Source organism: Cupressus sempervirens, chromosome 7 (genome assembly GCF_028749045.1).
Source record: "Cupressus sempervirens isolate cs-2001-9-10 chromosome 7, ASM2874904v1, whole genome shotgun sequence".
NCBI lineage: Eukaryota > Viridiplantae > Streptophyta > Pinopsida > Cupressales > Cupressaceae > Cupressus > Cupressus sempervirens.
Genome location: NC_143124.1, coordinates 21,815,082 through 21,835,832, shown reverse-complemented (window position 1 = coordinate 21,835,832; position 20,751 = coordinate 21,815,082). Strand labels below are relative to the sequence as shown.

The following is a 20,751-nucleotide window of genomic DNA, read 5'->3' as shown; positions in this document are numbered from 1 at the left end:
AAATGGCAGAACTGCTCGGGAATTTAAAACTTACTGTTTCACCTGATACTTTCCCAAATGCTCCCGTAGCTCCTGTATACTTTCCCAGATGCGTTCAAACACACAAACCAAAGTCTGGAAGTTCACAGAAAACAAAATAAGCAAATGGAAAGGTGTTCACGGGAAAAAATATAGAAAATTAATCGACTCTAATCAGCATTAAATGTAAATAAAGAGTTTGTTAGACACATTGATGTAAATCTGATGACGATAGTACATAAGCTTTATTGCTTATGTAGTGATTTATAAAGCTTTCTAATTTTACTAATTTTTTTAACATTGAAATTAATTTTTTCATTGCCTTTTTGGTTCAGGTCCAATTAAATTTTAAATAAATAGCAATATTTTTATTTCTTAAATGCAATAAAATTAAGAGACTTTGTAAGTATGACAAAGATTTAAACTATTTTAAAATCTGGTTGATGCAAGCTAATAGTAAAATGCATTGAATGAAAACAATAGTTACCTCTCAAAGGCAGGAACTAAAAATATATTATCCAATTTTTTAAAAATTGATTTACGTGAATGCCTGAATATCATGACTCAACATGAAAAGACTTTTTAAGTAGTTTTAAAAGATAACTTCGAATTGGTTTTGTATATGAACCGCTATCGTCATGCATAAAAATATCCTAATTTGGTGAGTGCACTGGAGTACAGCGCTCATATTCTTGATATTTGCCAAATTATTATCAGTCAAATATTTTGGCCTTGCAAGTTCACTTGGAAAGCTCATGCCCCGTCGCCTCCTCTCCCGTTGGCTAACGAAAGCGGTTTTTTCATTTTCAATTAGTTAAAGCATCTGATTCCCAGGAACACAAAAGAAATCAGAATCAAAGCTCTGCAAATGGAAATGATGGAAGAGCATTCTAACGAAGAACAGTACACAGTGATTCTCTGACACATTTTTTTTTTGATCATTAGTATATCATCATTATTCTTCGGCAGAAAATTTGGAGCTGAGAGAATTCTGAAGGTTTGAAAGTTTCGAGGATGGCGGTGCAGTATGAATGCTGCGCGTCGATGTTCTGGATTTATGTGCTGATATGTTTTTCGCTGGTGCTTTTTGCCGGAATGATGTCTGGGCTGACGCTTGGCCTTATGTCGCTCAGTTTGGTGGATCTGGAGGTGCTGGTCAAGTCCGGACAGCCGCAGGATCGCAAGCAAGCAGGTATGGGCTCGAATAGTGTGTTATCATAGGCCGAATTTGGGGAAATTTTAACTGGACCAGCTTAGAGAAGTCAAATATTTTATATCTGATCTGAGCATCAATAAATACCAAGCTCAGGTGTTTAAATCGACATTGGGGAATTGCAGAGGTATCGGCAGCAAAATATCGCCTCATTTTCTCTTTTGTGGCAATCAGGGCAAATTTAGCTGAACGTTAGATTGATCAGTGCCCGGGGCTATGAGTTCTCTGTGCCTCCCTAATCTTTAGTATATTCTGTGTTAACTGAGAAGTACCCGAAGAATTGGCTACGCAAATTGGTTTCTTTTTCGTACGGAGGGCAAATGAGGGTAAATTTAATTGGACGTTTAGCTAGACTCTGGGGAACTGAAATCTTCAATGCTTTTCCTACGATTTGATGGATTCTATAGGCTAACTGACGAGTCGCAGAGGAACCAGTGATAAATGATCGTTTGCTTTTCTAAATGCTGTAGCAATTAGGCGAATATTTTTGGAGTTTTGGCTAGACCTACAGAACGAAGCGAGATTTCGAATCTAGAATCTGTGATGGGTAGGAGTCAAAGAATCTGCAGCCAAATGTATAACGTTGTTGTCAATTTTGAAGTAACTAGAGAAACTTAAATAGAACTTTAACTAAATATTAACATTTACGAAATTAAATATTCAGATGAATTCTAGGCTTTGTTAGAATCTATACAGGACCTAAAATCAGTAATTAGAATCTATACAGGACTTAAAATCACTAAAATTTGGGCTTACAGACTTTGAGAGTATTGGCTGTGAAATGACTGCAAACTTGCAAAATAGAATGACTTTAACCGTAAAAATAAAATGGTTGAAATCCTTCAGCATGGTTGTCAAAGTTTGCAAATACCGTATACTTTCAAGTTTCGCTGGTGAAATCATGTATGGGGGAACCCTGAGGAGAAAGATTTGTGACACTATAGTCCTGTGTATCTTTTTCTGCAGCTGGGAAATTGCTGCCTGAAATTAAAGAGGAGAAAGAGATCAATCATAAGTGGTTCCAAGAAAAAGGAATCTAGGGAAGAGGATTTAAGGTCCGCCAATCTCTATAAAAAAAGATTCAGAAGTGTTTCTCTTCTTAAAGAAATTGTGAGGCCGTGTTAAAGTCTATTAGGTCAAGAAAAACTATGGAATAATGGTTTTACTTGTTTAACTTTTCAAATTAGATTGAGAAAGAGCAACCATTGGATCAATGGCTGTCCAATTTTTAGGAAAAGGTTAGTAGTGGAATGAGTTGTGTAGTCTTCACGATAACAATTAGGCAGGCCAGGGACGTTATAATGACTCTTCTGAATGCTGTAGCAATTAGGCGAGTTTTTTGGGAGTTTTGGCTAGATCTACAGAGCGGAGCAAGATTTCGAATCTAGAAACTGTGATGAGTAGGAGTCAAGGACTGTGCAGCCAAATGTTTAACGTTGTTGTCGATTTTGAAGTAATTAGAGAAACTATAATAGAACTTTAACTAAATATTAACATTTAGGAAATTAAATATCAGAGGAATTCTAGGCTTTATTAGAATCTATACAGGACTTAAAATCAGTAAAATTTGGGCTTACAGACTTTCAGAGTACTGGCTGTGAAATGACTGCAAACTTGCAAAATAGAATGACTTTAACTGTAAAAATAAAATGGTTGAAACCCTTGACCGTGGTTGTCAGAGTTTGCAAATACCGTATACTTTCGTTGGTGAAATCATGTATGTTATGCGATTTGAAATATTGGGTGCCCATGGTGACTCCATACTAGCTATTAGGGTTTGCCTAGTTTCTAATACTTATTAATGCCCTTTGCAGCGAATATAAGTAAACTTGCAGTTTGGAAAATTCAGATACCTTTTGGTACTAGGAAACTGTTTTAGAACAGAAGAAGCTTGAATTTGCAAATTTCAGGTGTACATGGCCTTTGGGTGACAGTATTCATGTATGAGTTTTGGCATGGGTCAAATTTCTAAATCTACTTTCAAAGGTATAAAGAAAGCACTACAAATAACATATCGAGTGAGCAACAAATTAATATTTCTGGATTGATTGAGAACTCAAATATATATCAGATGCCTTAGCACAGGAAAACATTTTGAACTTCTAATCTGACTGCGTGTAATTCCTTTTGGGATGCTGAACATCAAGTTAGCTGCCTTGCCAGATCCTAACAATGCTTACTAGATATCGTGTCATTTTAATGTGTAAATTCACATCAAAGATCAAATAACAACTACATTCTGTTGAATTTGTAGTGTCTCTATTGCTTTAGAAGGCATCAGTCCTAAAAGATTTTGGGATGCTTTGAGGTTTTGGACTCACCATTTTTTATGATGTGTTTCACAATTAAAAATACATGAGTAATTGTAGAAAGAAGAACCATACCAAAGATTGCACATACAGAATTTATGTAATTTCATCTTCGTCGATATTAAATCGTGTATAACACAACAACATGAGAGCTCCCTTCCCTTACCTCATACATGTTGGTTACTTTACCAAGGGATGTGTTAGGTACAGCAAGTACAACCACTAACCAAAACTTTAATTTTTTGTACGCACTATTAGTGTTGACAAGCGTAACATACAAAACCATGGTTGACTTTATTTTCATAGCATACCATAACTAATTACAAAAGCAGTTGTTCTGAAAATAAAATTCTTTATTGTAGTACCAACTCCACCCGTAAAAGAAATACTAAACAATGCATCTCCTCATGCTCAATGTTGCCATGTATTCTACATTCTCGTGATGTTGCAAGTTGAGATAATTCTAGTGGAGGAAACTTATTTTCCAAATCAAATCAAATTGGACGAACATTGACCCGCCTATCCATCGAGAAACCTTTTCTTTTTGGGATTTTCTAATTTTCTATATATTTTTTGGAGTTTTTCCACTTTTTCATCTCTTTCTCTCTGATTTTTCACTTTGAAAGAGATCTTTTATATCAAATATAACTTTGAAAGCTCACTCTTGTTGACAATTCTAGAAATGAACTTTGTTCATGCACTTCTTCTAGTGCCAATTGCTTTTGATGTGAATTTTGTTCCACGACAACAACAGAGTCAAACATCCATTTTTTTTGGAATGAAACACTAAATACTCAATCCTGTCTTCAGTAAGGTCACTTCTTATGCTAAGCCTGCAAAGTAAGATCATGAAATGGCTTTACGGTTACTTCTTAATTGTGGACTTTATTGAGGTTTATGATGTGATAGGTTGGTTATCACAGAGGGACTTACACTATTCATTCATTGGATACCAATGTCTATAGATTTGGCTTCACAATGTGCAATAAAAATAAATGTTTTTTATTTTAAACTCTTTAACTTCCAACTCAAACTTTTACTTCTACTTATAATTAGGAATGCAAGGAAGTATGGATGAACTTGGACTCTACTAAGTGCAATCTTGTTAGGGACTCGACCCACCTAGTGCAATCTTGTCAGTGACTCAATCTACCTAATGCAAGCGTCTAAGATATACTCAAATGGTTTTCAAATCAATATATCCTCGTCAATCCCATAAATGGATGAAAACTATTGAAGTTAAGTACCAATTACAAGCTAACCACACTAGGCACACTTACAATCAACAAGAGGTTAGTGGCTTAGTTTTGTTCAAGTCTAGCAAGTAAGCATCCACAATTTTCTATCATCCAACTAAATTACTTTTAAACAACATGAAATGAAATGTGCTCCAAGTGATGGATTGAAGAAATCATACAACACTTTAAAGCAACATGAAGTAATCCACCATGAAGACCAACAGTAATTCAACAATCAGTTTGATGGCATTATGGCAACAATTTCAACAATGTCTCTCCCTTAGGTAACCTATTCTAATCTAATTGCCTCTTTTCTATCCTAATGCTTTTACAATCTAACCTTCTAACTCTTTACAAATGAGAAGGCCTTGGCCTTTTATAGGTGTTCAATTATAATGAAGGACCAAGATCAATCCAAGATTACTTCCCACAAATCCTAATTAGGTTTCTACGCTATCAACCAAATACATGAAGGGACTACTCTTTGGGCCAATAAGAAAATTACAATGCTTTGAAAGCCAATGAGAAAATTGTTCACTTGGCATAATTTGATTGAATGTACTTGTAACTTGAATTTTTTGATTGGTGGAAGACAAGTAGGTGCCACCTCAACATCCTCATCTTGTAGACTTGATCTATCCTATGGCAAAGAGAAAATATTTCTTGATACTTAATATTGCCAAGTCTTCAATAGTGATTGCATATTCCCAAATTGCTTCATCTTCTCGAGGCTTCGTCATCTTCTTTCATGGAAATTTTCTCATTGCTATGGCTTGAACTTGCTCTTGCAAACTTGAATTCGTATTTGGATGATTTTATTTGAATCTTTCTTCTCATTTGGAGTCCTCAAACATGAGCTTGAAGTTCTTGAGCTTGATGTTGCTACAATCTTCTTGTTGCATCCACCTTGTTGGCATGACGGAGTATTTTTGCATGCCATCCATGTTTTGATCTATCAAGTAGCTCCAAGAGTTGTAATGAGCTTTACTGGCTCACTCCCAGTCTTTGCTGAAGTGTTTGTGTTTTTTAAGTTTTGCACTTTGTAAATTTGTATTTTTTTTGAATTTTGAGAATATATGCTTTTTTTTTTTGATTTTCAGAATAAATGATAATGATGCGAGAAGTAAATGCAAATTATTAATTTCTGTTTCACTATGCAATTATATACAATGCACATTTCTATTTTTTTCAGAACATGCAAAGAACTTGACAGTCTCATTGATCAACTCTGGATTCTTGTTGATGTATGAATAAGGAATTGATCTTTAACATTAATTGCAGACCCTAGAATGTATCTCAGATGTTGTACAAATACCAACAGCTCTGGAATGCTTTTGAAGCTTTAAACAGTGCAAACACTGCTATAGAAAACTTGATCACAGCCATCCAAATTGGAATGCTGCTCTCCAATGGATGATCACAACCTTGAACCTTAATGATTATGTGCAGAATAAATGCCAAACTTCAAGTTAATACCTCGTAATTCTTTCAGAAACCCCAGTCATCCAACCTCAGCATTCATGACACCTTCCAAGCATGGATCAATCCATAAATCCGATCTCAAACAGCAGCAGTAAATAGCACAATTCGTTGGCAATTGATAACCAATTCAAAGTGCAAGCAAGTCTAAAGAAGCTCACAATTACTTCAGCTTAAACCCTCAAACTACTTAACACCAAATAATAAAATTTGCGAGAATGAATTTCATTGCAACAAGCCATTGCTTTTATAATAATAAAATAAATCTTCCTTATCACTCCAACAAGTAGCTTCATGAAGACCCTTTTCACTTTAAATGCCCTTTTGCTTCATACTAGGACACACATTTGAATAATATAATTTATTAACTCCCTTTGGCTCCAGAAATGACACTTTCATCATATCATGATACTCTGACACACAAGGCACATTGTTTCTTATGCCCAAGATTTAAAACTTCTCAACCTGGTTCCAACAAGCTATGGCACTAAGGTGACTAATATACAATACCAACAAAAGTAGCAATCTCAACTTTTTTAATTAAATAGTAAACATAATTCACTCGTCTTGTGAAAGTGACTGAAGAAGTGATCCAAGTGGATCTAGAAGGCCAAAAATTTTCAGAGTCTTAGAATCTCATGGAATCAACATCAGTGACTAGAGCTTCTTGATACGATCCTGATGCATTTTGAATCGTGTCAATAGGAGCTCATGGCGAAAAGTTATGCTTGGTCAAAGTTTGGGGCAAATTGGCAAACGAGAGGTTGACTTATAAAAAAAGAGGTGAAATTTGATCATCTCGAAAGTGGCCAACAATGGGTTTCAAATTAAAGAGCTTGTCAAAAGCTTTCTAACGGTGTTTGTTTCATCGAAAATGGAGGTCGTATAAGAAAGTTATGACAACTTGAAGTTTGCAAGACAAAAGGTAATTTTGATGACATCATAAATCTAGTCACCATGCTGATGTGGATAAAATATATATATATATATATCCCCCTAAGTTTACTTACCATTGCTCCCCATTCTTTAATAAGTTCAATTCTTGATTTGAACGTATTATATCTTTATAGAATTTATATATCTTTTTATTATTATTATTTAGGTATCAATATTAATAGATAATAATATTACTACTATATTGATTGATATAATATTATGTTACATCAATTGGTATATTATAAAAAAAATAAAAAATTTGCTCATTCATTTATTTATTATTATCTTTAATATTATTTATTAAATTCATCTTAAAAATGGGGACATGACACAAATTTTCCAACAGGGCGAGGATTTTATCCTTGGGGATGGCGGAATTTAATCATCCATAAGGAATAGTTATCTTTGTTGAAACTTAAGTCCAACCTCAAAACATTCATCGTTTCTAATTCCTTTCACAACACACTTTATAGACATGATTTTGTAATAAATATTTCTCAAACTCCAACTTCACCTTTCACATTCATCACCATCCTCATTTAATTCAAGCTTTCATCCACCAATTTCGCCCAGCTATGAGCATACTTAGTTATTATAATCACCTAAAAATGGTCACCTAGACTATTAGCCCCCTTCTCAACATTTTGGCTAAATTAATTTAATCATTTACTTAGACCAAATTGCTAATAATCAATTTATTTGATTATAACCTACAGTTTGACTATGCTATCCTAAGTTTATTATTTGATTAAAAGAATATGTCCCCTTTTAATTAAATAAAAGACCCCATTCTTCTAACCCACTTAAAGTGCACACATAAAGTCCTTTTTCTATTTTACAATTAAAAGAAAAGGCTTGTGAGACTTTTGTCTTATGTAACAAGTCAATTTATATTCTATTGGTTGACTTGTGTGTGCACATGGATCACTCCTCTTTTCAAATTCCACCGTTGATCATCCACCATCTTCATCTTGATCTCTACCGTCCGTACGACTTTAAAAGGGAGAGAGCTTTTCCCCTCAAGGGATCCACCCTCATTCGAATATTGTTATGCTGCAGGTTTTCTAACAGGTTTTTTTGGAGCTTTGTGGAGAACTTCTCTTTCTTTTCTACATTCTCTCATCCATGGCATTCTAGCTTAGCTTAGCTTTCATTTTTACATTTAGCTTAAATCATATAGTCTAATAGTTGGATTATAACACTCTCATACATGCTTAGCATAGCTATACTTTGCATCTCATTCTAGCTTAATCTTCATTTGCATTGCATCCTTGAGGAACTCATTGTAGACACTTGCATTCTTGCTCTTGTCTCAAAGAACCTCCTCTTGCATGGTTTACTAGCAAGAAGCACATCTCTAAGGCTCCGTTGAGAGCCTTCAAACTTGAAACATACCTTCTTGCACTCCATGGATAGGGATCTTTAAGCCGGCATTCAAACATTCCGAACTCATGGAATCATTTGGATAGAAGGGTTTTGAGTGTGACACGATTCAAGTGTACATTTTTGGCGCCCACTGTGGGGCAGAACATTTAAGTTTTGCTCTTCTTTTCACTGCATTTTCGCATTTTTTACATTCTGTTCGCAAGTTTCTCTTTTTTTGTACAGTCACAGTTTCCAGGCGACATTTTTCCAGTTTCGTACGATAGTTCACATAATTGTTGTGGGATACTTTTTTTGAAAACAGTCTCGCACGGTTATACTGTACTCTGTTGTCCCGGTATAGTAAGATCTGTCGCTTGGTTAAAGAAGGAATATTGCATAAGAGAATTGTCGCACGTGTATTCTGAGAAGTATCGTGCGACAATCTTCCAGCATAAACTATCGCCTGGCTAGAATTTGTTGTTTGTTTGGGTGATTTTGTTAGTTTTTCAGTTGTTGTTTGCTGGTTTTTGGTTTTTACAGGTCTGTGACTATCTGACAGAGGTTCATTTAACAGATTTTCCTTTTGTTTTAGAGCTAACTTGTGGTGCTAACAAGTTGTGGTTGCAGGTTGCCATGTTGAAAATTTGAAACATTGCCTAAAAGATCGCATGTCAAAGCTTCAAATGCACAAGGGCTACTAACCATTGTTTGTAGGGCTGCCCAACGCATAAAAACCCCAAATTGTTTGTTTACTTTTATTCAATGTGTGGCTTATACTAGTTTATCTTTCATAGGCACATTAAAACTTGCAATTGGGGTCCTTTGGCAATAGGAGAGTATGCTCTTCACCCTTGTGGTGAATTAGAAATCCGGATTTGTCTTTAGATTATCGAAAATAAGGGGTAATTGAGACTTCTTGGCGTGCTTGGGGGAAACAATCGAGATAGGAGAGTATGCTCTTCACCCTTGTGGTGAATCAGGAATCTTGACTCTTGAGAGTGGATCCACTTTGTGATAGTCTAAAATCCTTTAGAGGGCCTGCTCTCGGACAATCTAAGAGGAACGACCCAAGTGGGGATAAGCCGATTACTTGGCTCTTCCAACCCACTATAAACTCAAGGCTATCAAGGACACAAAACCTTGGTAGACGTAGTGTTTGTCTTCGCCTAGTGTGATCGCTTATGGGATTTCGACCGTAGGGAGATCACTAGGCAAGAATGCTTAAGGTACTCTTGTGGTCGCGAGATCGGTTACTCATCGCAAGGTGAGGTGTCTCGTAATTGGGAGCAAGAGGAACACTATGAACGGAAGCCCTATCTAAACACCCTAAGTTAGTAACTACCCTTTTTAGCCGCTCAACTTCTTGGTGCAAGGATCGATCCTAGTGGACTACTCGGATCACCCCAAGATTTTACACTCACCATATGTGTTCCCTTAGTTGTGCTTATGACACTTCTATGACAAAGCCAATATCTCTTGTGGGTAAGCACTTGGTGTGAGGCGAAGGAGCATCAAGTGCGGGCCAAGTTGTTGAGTAATGAACCATGACCTTAAGGTAGATTGCTTGGCTACTGTTTTCAGATGTGTTGACCCGTGTTAACGTTCTCGCAACATAAAAATTTCGGTAATATTGGTAGGAAGGCTATTCTGATATCACAAGTGTGTGTTGACAAAGTTGTTGTTACCCTTGATCAACTGTTTGGAGACATGTCAAAACACTTACTGTTTGCAAACCTTGCTGATAACTGACACGAACTGAAACGTACACTGTCTGATTTGAAAAAATCACTTGACTGTCGAGACTAAAACACAAAATTTGGAGTCAAAATTGGTCTTTTGTACACACAAACTGGCATTTTATCGCCTGGTCTCTGAAGAAATATCATGCGATATAATTTTTCCAAAATTGTATTGCCTTGATGTTGTGAGTTATATCGCCTTTGTATATTGCGTTCTATCGCACCAACTTGTGCGAACTGTCACCTTCAAGAAAAGTGTCGCCCTTATGTTTCAAACTGTATCACACGACATTTTATGCTGTCCTACTATCGCCTGGTCTCTGAGAAAGTGTCGCTTGGAACTATTTGATGCCAAAACAGGGTTTGTGTTTTGATTTTCTGATCTAGGGTCTTGTCACTTCCATCTCCTAAGTCTTGGTCATACATCTGTATGTTAGGAAGCTGTCCTAAGTCGAAAAGATGAGTTTAGTCCGTCGAATGTAAGTCTTAAAACATCCCTGATGAATCACTTGTCAAATTCGGTTACCTCTCTTCTAGCTATTCGCTATTGAGCTTCTTGCTCGCCTGCTCGGCTCGAGTCACCAGTGTTGTAAATTCTTGAGCGCTGTTTGACAAGCCATCTGATATACTTTGACAAGTGACTAATCTTGGTTGTGATAGCTTCAAATCCGACATACTTCTCTTATCCTATTAAGCAAAGACAAATCCTTACATGCCGGTCAGAACTAGACATCAAGGTTGTGACGGTAATCATACCCCTTTCGTTTTCAGGCAATTGGAGACACCACCCAAGCATCCTCGCAAACAACTTTGTGTGGAAGATCTCGAGTCTACCCAAACACAAACAACTAACGTTAGGCATAATTCGCTTTATAGTTTTGAAAATCCATTTGGTACACCCTCTGAGACACCTAAGAATACAAGTGGTATAGTCACTATGGTGCACTCTGATGAAATTAAACGTCGCTTAGAAGAACAAGCACGTGAAACTCAAAAGACTTTGGAGGCTATTTACTCTATGGAAAGAGAAAACCAACAAGTTGACACCACGCTATGAAGGACATAAAAGAACTTGTCCTTGAAATCCTTTTGAGAACAATGATGGCAATCACACGCCACCAAGGACTCCTAGAGCTGCTGCTGGCGCTTGTCCTTCACCACCTAAACCGTCCCATCATGATAGTGATGAAGAAGTAACTAGCGAAGATGTGATCAAATTTCAACAAGATGGCTTCGCCCAAAAACTAATGCTTAGAGCTTTAGAGGAAAATGGAGACCAATACTTCCGATACATGACAGCTAGGGGATGGAAACTCCCTCAAGGTTTTGATGTTGAGCATATAATTCCAAAACGAGAGCCCACTGAGGCTGAAATCTTAAGGGAAGAAATACAGGAACTAAGGAAACAATTTGCACAACTGCAAACTTCAAAAGAGCCACCTAAGACATCATTTGTTGAATCAATTTTCGCTCTTCCATTTGATAGGAGTCTTTACATGCTACCATTTCCTAAAGATATAGAAGTCCCTAAATATGACAAATACGATGGAAATGGTGATCCTCACAATCATGTGAGACATTTCTATGCTCTTAGCATGGATTTTATGCATGAAGACACCTTTCTTATGAGGTTATTTCCTAGGAGTCTAAGAGGACAAGCTATGGAATGGTTTACAAAACTAAGTCCTCTTAAAACATTTGACGAACTTGCACAACGCTTTATCCAGCAATATTCATACAACATTCAACATCCTGTGATTGTGCTAGACTTATGCAACATCAAACAAAAATCGGGAGAACCTTTTGCAATGTACCTTCAACGATGGAGATCTTTATACTCTCGGTATCCTCGGCAAGTGCCTGAGGCTGAAAAAATTGACATTTTTGTCAATATGCTTGTACCCGAGTTATACTTTGATCTAAGAAAACAGTTATTTACATCCTTCAATGCCATGGTGGAGAGTGCATATCGCATTGAGGATGTTGCTATCAAAAGAGGTGACATTGTTATAAACAAAGACAAAGGTAACAATGGGAATGGTAAAGACAAAGGAAAACCTTGGAATAAGAACAAGTATGTTGTCAACGATGGAGTAGTGGACAGTCCTAAGACCAAGGAAACTGCGTTTAACCTTTCTAGCGCCATCTATGCTGCGAAACAACAAGAAAGTTCGAAACCACAAACATTCGACAAGAGCTCTAAGTTTACCAAGAAACAACGTGTTTACATGCCTATGGTTGAGCCTTATGAGGTGGTTCTAAAAACTTTGATTCAAACAAGCTAGTTACTTTACCGGACAACTCTCGTCCTTATGATCCACTTGTCAGACCTCCATGGTGGAGAGAAGACCACACTTGCAGTTATCACCGAAGCAAGGGTCATAACACTGAAAATTGTTTTAAGCTCAAAGACGTAATTCAAGATCTCATTGAGGAAGGAAAAGTTGTCACAGATGACCTCATTAAAAATGCTGACCAAAAAGCTTTTAAACAACCCTTGCTAGAATACGAGAAGGGTGAAACCTTAAAAGCTGTCAAAAAGAATCATGACGCCAAAATCAGTTATGCTTACGCTAACACTGATAATGTTATAGGCATGCTTGAGCCCGTTGAATACATGTATGGCAAGCTCCAACAATGACAACTGGCCAAATTATGACGCTGAAGATGAACGACCAAAAGTGGTCTTAAGGACACGATCCACTCCTCAAGACCATATTGATACTAGAACCAAGGTGGTACTCCGAGTGGCTGAATCTTCATCTTTTCATAGTGAACCACTTAACGCTGTCACTAGGGGGCAATCTAAGGTTGTCCTAAAAGTTGCTCATGACCCTAAAAATTCTTCATCATCTAAGCAACCGATTACTTCCAAGATCTCCAAGTATGATCTTGTTAGCCAACTACAACGCACACAAGCACAAATCTCCATTTTCGAATTGCTAGAGTTATCTCCTTTGCACAAGGATATCCTTGAGAAAGCTTTACGTTTTGCCAACGTTCCCACATATATTGATGCGGAACAATTCCAAGCTATGGTGAACCACATCTCCTTGCCTCACTATCTCACCTTTTCTGAAGAAGATGATCGATCTCTCAGTCATCCCCATAACCTTGCTCTCCATGTCGAAGTTCAAATCTTCTGTACTCGCGTCTACCGAGTCTTGATAGACAATGTTGCAGGGTTAAATATTATCTCATTCAGTGTGATACAACTGTTGGGCATGTCAAAATTTGCCATTGACCCTAGGTGAAAGATCACCATAAAAGCCTATGATGAGGTTGAACACCCTTCTAAGGGTTTAATTGTGCTACCAATTCGAGTTGGTCCAGTGGAAAAAGATGTTGTCTTCCAAGTCCTAGATATACCTCTCGCATATAACTTGTTGTTGGGACGACTGTGGATTCACGACATGCAAGCGGTGCCCTCTACATACCATTAGTGCATCAAGTTTCCATTCAATGGTACTGAGATAGTTGTCCCCAGTGACAACTCGCTATCCATTAACACATTGTCCACTGCTGAAATGCTAGTCCCACACAACTGCTCTTCTCATGAGCCAGTACCATCTTTCATAGAGTGTGAACAAAAACTAAAAATGATGAGCCTTGGTTTGGGCGAGTACACTTTGGACTCTATTGCTGCCTTACTAGTTTCCCCTCGGTCTTATGGGAAACCAACTACCGCAAAGAAGCCTTCCACTTTCGCTATGACACTTTTCGGCACTTTTGTGCAATCATCACTACCTCTAGAAGCAGAAAAGGAAGAACAGGCCATTAAGGACTGGATCTACAGAGAAGAGGAAGACGAGGAAGTTACATTTACTACTCCTATTTCTCCTAAAAGATATCGAAAAGGCTATAAATTTCTAACAAAAATGGGCTATCAGGGCCATGGGTCCTTAACTGGTCGTAAAAATGCTCTAGTTGAACCTTTAAGTCACACTCAAGCTCGTGATACTCAAGACACTGCTGGTCTAGGCTTTGGGCTAGACAATGATATACCAACATGTGATTGAAGATTGCTCACATCTAGCGAATCGGAGAGTGATGACCCTCCCATAATTGCGACCACTTCACAAGAGGAAGACTTTGTCCCTCTCACTTCCCTCCTTTGGGGAGAAGAAATATTGACTACTAATAATAATGAGGAAGCTTCTACCTCCCAACAAAAGGAACAAGAAGAATCTACTCCTAAGGACACGAATAGAGGATGAATTAGACAGAATATTGCTCGTCTCAAAGCTAGAGATCAGAGTACAGATTCTCATGAGTATAAGTGGGAAAGTCTCTCGGACGCATCTTGCGAGCTAGGGGTAGATGTAATTCATGCCTATACAACCCAACCAAATGTAGTCGAACGGTCTAGTATAGGGTCGGATGAGTTTGACTCACAACATGTCTCAATGGATCATGCTAGTTCTTCTAGGTCTATTCCTGAACTGGACTCCTTTGCGACATTCTCTATAGGCTCGACTTCACAAGTCACCAGAGATGACTCCTTCCATATCAATCACATTGAAACTTCCGCCTCACTCTCGCTAATTCACCCGGATCTCATAGATTGGTCTCTCCAAAATCAAAGACCTGAAATACGGTCTTTCCAAAACGACTATGAGATCGCTTGTTACCTGAATGCCATTGAACCCGTAACTTCTTCCACCTGCGAACCCGTGCTTAACATGACGGAATCAGATATCAAGTGCCTCAGTCAAAAAATTAAAAGAAAAAATAAGCAGTCAGATGGCGGAAACCACATTGTGGCGGTGTTTGATCCTCAAAAAAGTAAAAATAAAGGTGTATCTAATGGTGAAAACCTCCCTGTGCGGATGAGGTACTTGGTAGTCTGCCAAGCTATTTCCAGGATAGATCTTCAGTTCTCATTGAACGTACGCAGCCTATCAACGTGGTTACGGAAGAATGTCCTAAGATTATTCATGTAGCTCAGTCCTTGTCAAATGAAGAAAAGACATAGTTTGCTCAATTCTTTCAAGACAAGAAGGTCAACTTCGCATGGACATACTCTAATATGCCAGGGCTTGATACAGATCTCATCATGCATCACTTATCAATCTCACCAGATGTCAAGCCTGTCGAACCGAAGTTGAGAAAAATGCATCCACAGGTGGCCCTACTGGTCAAGGCAGAGTTAGAAAAACTCTTAACTGCAAACTTCATTAGGGCCATTGATTATGCGGAGTGGATTTCCAACATTGTACCTATCTCTAAGCATGTCAAATCCATACGAGTTTGTACTGATTTCAGAGATGTCAACAAAGCATACCCCAAGGATGACTTTCCACTACCAAACATCGATATGATAGTGGACATGACTGCGGGTTATGAGATGTACTCACTCATGGATGGATTTTCTGGGTATAACCAAATCAAGATAGCTCCAGCAGACCAAGAAAAGACAGCTTTTACATGTGCATGGGGTACCTTTTGCTGGAATGTCATGCCTTTTGGGCTTAAAAATGCTGCCACTACATATCAAAGAACAATGACAACCATCTTTCATGATATGATGCATAAAAACATGGAAGATTATGTTGATGACACATTGGCTAAATCTAAAAAACGAGACACACATCTCAGAGACCTTAGTTTGATATTGGACCATATGGAACAATTTCAACTTAGGCTAAATCCAAGAAAATGTGCCTTTGGTGTCACTTCTGGGAAATTGCTAGGGTATATCATTTCAGCAAAGGCATTGAGGTTGATCTTGAAAAAGTCCAAGCTATCATGGATATACCTCCACCAAAGAATATCAGTTAGCTTGGAAGTCTGCAAGGACGTCTACAATCCATAAGAAGATTTATCTCTCAATTGGCTGATAAGGCTCAAGCTTTCAATAAAAATCTGCATAAAGGATCTACCCATATTTGGAACAGTGACTGTCAACAGAGTTTAGATCAAGTCAAAGGCTACTTGGCAAAACCTCCAGATTTGATGCCACCCATTCTGGGAAAACCTTTGATTCTATATATTTCAGCTACGAATTCTTCTCTAGGAGCACTCTTAGCCCAAAGTGATGAGACAGGTAAAGAAAGAGCCATATACTATATCAGTCGAACTTTGGTAGCGTATGAAATAAACTATACAAGTATAGAGAAGGCATGCCTTGCTGTAGTATTTGCCTCTCAAAAGCTCTGACATTATATGTTGGCACATACAGTTCACTTGATTGCTAAGATAGATCCTTTGAAATATTTGTTAAGTAAAGCCGCACTTACTGGTCATCTTCCTAAATGGATGATGATTCTTTCTGAATTAGACATTTAGTATGTCGAACATAAGGCAATCAAAGGACAGGCCATAGCTGACCAGTTGGTTGACTTTCCACTCAAAGATACAACACCTATGCAAATTGAGTTTCCAGATGCCTCAATCATGTATATTACTAAGAGGACATGGAAGATGTTTTTTGATGGGTCTCATACTCAGAATGGAGCTAGAGCGGGTGTTTTGTTTGTTTCCCCTCATGGTTAGATGATCCCAAAGTCCTACAAACTCTTGTTCCCATGTACAAACAACATTGCAAAATATGAAGCATTAACAAATGGGATCAAAATGGCTCTTGAATGGAGGATAACTGAATTGCATATCTATGGAGACTCTCAACTTGTTATAAACCAAGTGAACAATAACTATCAAACAAAAGATGACAAGTTGATCCCTTATAAGAAGTTGATAGATGCTCTAAGGAACTATTTCACTTTTGTAACATTCTAGCAAATTCCTAGAGCAGAAAACAAGGCTGCCGATGCTATGGCTACTCTAGCATCTATCCTTCCACTACAAGAACATGAATCGCGATTTGAGTTCCTGGTGGAAGAACTACGTTATCCAGCCTATGATTCTTCAGACAACCAAGTGATCTGCACTGTTGTAGGTCATGATTCCTCCCGCTACGCGGCTATCTTCTCTTACCTGCGTGATCAGGTTATTCCTGAAATCCTCAGGCGCAACCAAAATCACCAACTCCTTTGTAATGCTTCACATTACACTTTGGTCTCTAGTGACTTGTATAGGAAGGGTCTAGACGGAACGCTGCTTAGGTGTTTAGAGCTAGAAGAGTCTGAGAAGGCACTTGCCGAAGTCCACGATGGCATTTGTGGGGCACATTCTAATGGCCTTGCACTTGCCCGAAAACTGCTTAGGACGGGTTATTACTGGCCCACCATGCAAGCTGATGCTGTGCGCTATGCGAAGTCCTATCAGAAATGTCAGCTCCATGGCAACTTGATACATGCTCCCGGGCGAGAGTTAATCCCTTCTGTGACATATTGGCCATTTCAGCAATGGGCCTTTGACTTGGTAGGAAAGATTCATCCAAGCTCATCCAGCGGTCATTAATTCATCATCACAGCAACGAAGTATTTAACTAAATGGGTTGAAGCTGTACCATTATCTGCTGCTACAGGCAAACATGTTGCCCTGTTTATACTGAATCACATCATTTGCTGATATGGTATCCCATCCTCTATTGTTACGGATAATGGAGGGCAGTTCAAGAATAAGGACTTAAAGTAGCTGTGCAAAAAGTTTCGAATTAAGCAACATTGGTCCTCTATTTACTATCCCCAAGGGAATGGCCAAGCTGAGGCCTCTAATAAAACACTGCTGAAAATCCTACACTGCATAGTTCACAAGTCTGGGAAAGATTGGCACTTGCAAATAAATCCGGCACTTTGGGCCTATAGAACCTCTATTCGTACTCCTACAGGGGCTACGCCCTTTTCTCTAGTCTATGGCTCTGAGGCTGTTCTCCCATTAGAAGTCGAGATCCCCTCCTTGCGAGTCTCCTTACATGGGTTGATAACTGATGAGGACCATAGAGCTATGTGAATAGAGGAATTAGAGACTCTTGATGAACGTTGTAAGGTTGCTTTTGATCACATGAGAGCTTATCAAAAGCGCAAGTCTACTCAATATAACAAGAAAGTTCACCCTCATGAGTTTCAAGTAGGTGAACTCGTGCTTAGAGAGAATCCACAAAATCAGCAACATCGAGAGCATAAAGGGAAATTTGAACCTAACTGGTTGGGTCCTTACATTGTCACAGCAGCATTCGGATTTGGTGCTTATCAATTGTTTACTCTTGAAGGGGAAGAGCTTGCAGAGCCTATCAACATCCTATATTTGAAGAAGTTCTATGCTTAGAGGCTTGCTGCTCGGTTATCTTGTATATATCTATGATCCTGAAAAAATCCTAAAAATAAAAAAATGTCCTAAAAAAAGATCATCTTAGTGAAAACCTAGCAATAGGCACTTTGATGTATCACTAAAAAAATAAAAAAAATACAAAAAAATTGAAAAAAGTCCGTCAAGTGGTGAAAACCTGGAAACAGGCGCTACTTGAGACCCTTGCACCTATGTCTATTAGTCTCAATCATCCATTTCACTACCCATTTCTTGGCTTGGAATTGTTTCTTGTCCTCGTCTCGGGGGCATAGCTACTTAGCCTATTGAGGTATTCTTGTGCATTAGGGTTTCTTTGACAACTCACAAAACAATATTTCTCAACACTTCCCCCACCTTGACATCGAGTGTTTTTCAACACTTTTCAGATAGTTTACCTACGATCTCTGATATTTCTCACTATTAGAATCAAGTCTTGAAGAAATGGCCAAATGACTTACACACATGCACTTTAACACTTAAACGACTGAGCTATGCTGATCTTTATCTACTTTGTGTGTTGTCTATGACGATTTCTTTATGTTCCATCCCTAATAGTCTTTCAAGGATGTCATTGACTAGAAGATTGGGGGCATGGGGCATGTTTTCTTGATTTCTGCTTGTGGGTATACTTTATTTGTCTATAGTGTTTTAAGCATTCATGCTTGTCCTATTTGATACTTTGACTTATAAACGTATCATCCTTGACTATTTTTGCAAGACCACACTCGGGGGTTATCCCGACGCTTATGCCTTGGTATAGGTGTAATCTTGCTAAATTAAACTTAGGGAATCTAATTGCATAGTTATCTTGACTTACATGTCTCTGATGCTTAGATTGGATTTCCACATACCTATTTGATATTGATCATATTCATATTCTCATAGTTATGCTAGTGATAATTATATGATCTCATGATGTCCCTAACAAACGCTCAATGATGAAATTAAGAGTCTAAATGTTATGTGCTTCTTGCTGGTAAACCACTTTGCATATTAGCTTGCATTTTAGGTCCATTTTTTTAGTCTAGTCTTGCATTCTTGCGTGTGGGGAGAGCTCTCTCTTCATCCTTTTGCGGACATTTCGGCTAACTGTTTCTTCTTTGCTTTCTTTATCTTTCATCTTCTTGAGCTTTCATTTCATCTCTATCTTGCTATCCTGTCATCATAAGGGGTTAATCTAAAACATCACATTCAATTTATCCAAGTGTCACATGTTTTCAGAAACATAAAGTCTACATCATACACGTAAGAGCTAAACACATCGCACATCAAAGAGATACATGAGCATAACTATCCAAACCAACACATACATGGGCAAGAAACAGAAACAGAAACATCACATGAAAACTAAAATGCTAAAACATCCATTTGAGATAAGTACACAAAAATGCCACATCAAAACCCAGTATCTCATATATATATCTCAATGTGTCACAGTACATATACAAAATGAGATCCAAAATTTGGATATCCGTCTCAAAAATACATGCTATACACTCAAAATGTCAAAACTATTAGCCTATGACTGACTGGCACCATCTGCAGCAGGAGGAGGTGGTGGAGCTTGTCTCCTATCACCCTCTGATCTGCTCGCTCGCTCCAAGTAATCGAGAAGTCCCTGCCCTGGTGGCACCACACTTCTATAGGTAGCATAATAATAAGCGACGCGTGCACCATGATGTGCTGCCTCTCGCCTAGCAGTGTCTCGCTCCCTCCGGAGCTCATCCACCTGTGCTCGCTCATCTATCAACTGCTGGTCTCGCACTGTGATGGCTACCCGAGTTGTCTGCAGCTCTGCCTCCAGATCACGGATCCTCGCATCCTGGTCATCATCTCCTCGTGCTGGCTGCTCTACCCGCACCTGCTCTACTTGCGCCTACTCTGCTTGCACCTCCTTTGCCCGTGCCACCCGCCGTTGCCTCAGTGGCACCTCCTCCTCCTCCCCCTCCATCTCCCTTGCGGCCTGTGCCCGCGTCCTCCTCATCCTTGCTCGGGATCCCTTTCCAACCTCCATCCATGTCTTGCCTCCGCCCCCTCAATGTCCACCTCTTGCAGGTAGTGCATCAAGCTCTGTAAACCGTGGGAATGGGTGCCTCTGCCTCTCATAAAGGTATACCGGATTTGCCCCTGCATCTGCCACATCTGGGCGGTAATCCCAGGGAGTCGCCACTAGCGCTGCTGTATCCTGTACCACCGTCTGATAGTCCAGCATCGATAACCATCCTAGGGCCCCATTAGCGTGCATCTGAGCGTAGGTGGTCGTC

General features: G+C 38.7%; 1 protein-coding gene across 1 annotated transcript in view; it reads left to right on the top strand.

Annotated features, from left to right (window-relative positions):
* Positions 1-668: 668 nt before the first annotated feature.
* LOC149545220 (DUF21 domain-containing protein At2g14520-like) overlaps positions 669-20,751 on the top strand; it is a 123,082-nt gene continuing 102,999 nt past the window's right edge. Inside the window, exon 1 of the mRNA XM_089790590.1 lies at positions 669-1,210. Coding sequence (XP_089646716.1) covers positions 1,033-1,210 — 178 coding nt within the window. The 5' untranslated portion in view covers positions 669-1,032. The remainder of the gene's footprint in view (positions 1,211-20,751) is intronic.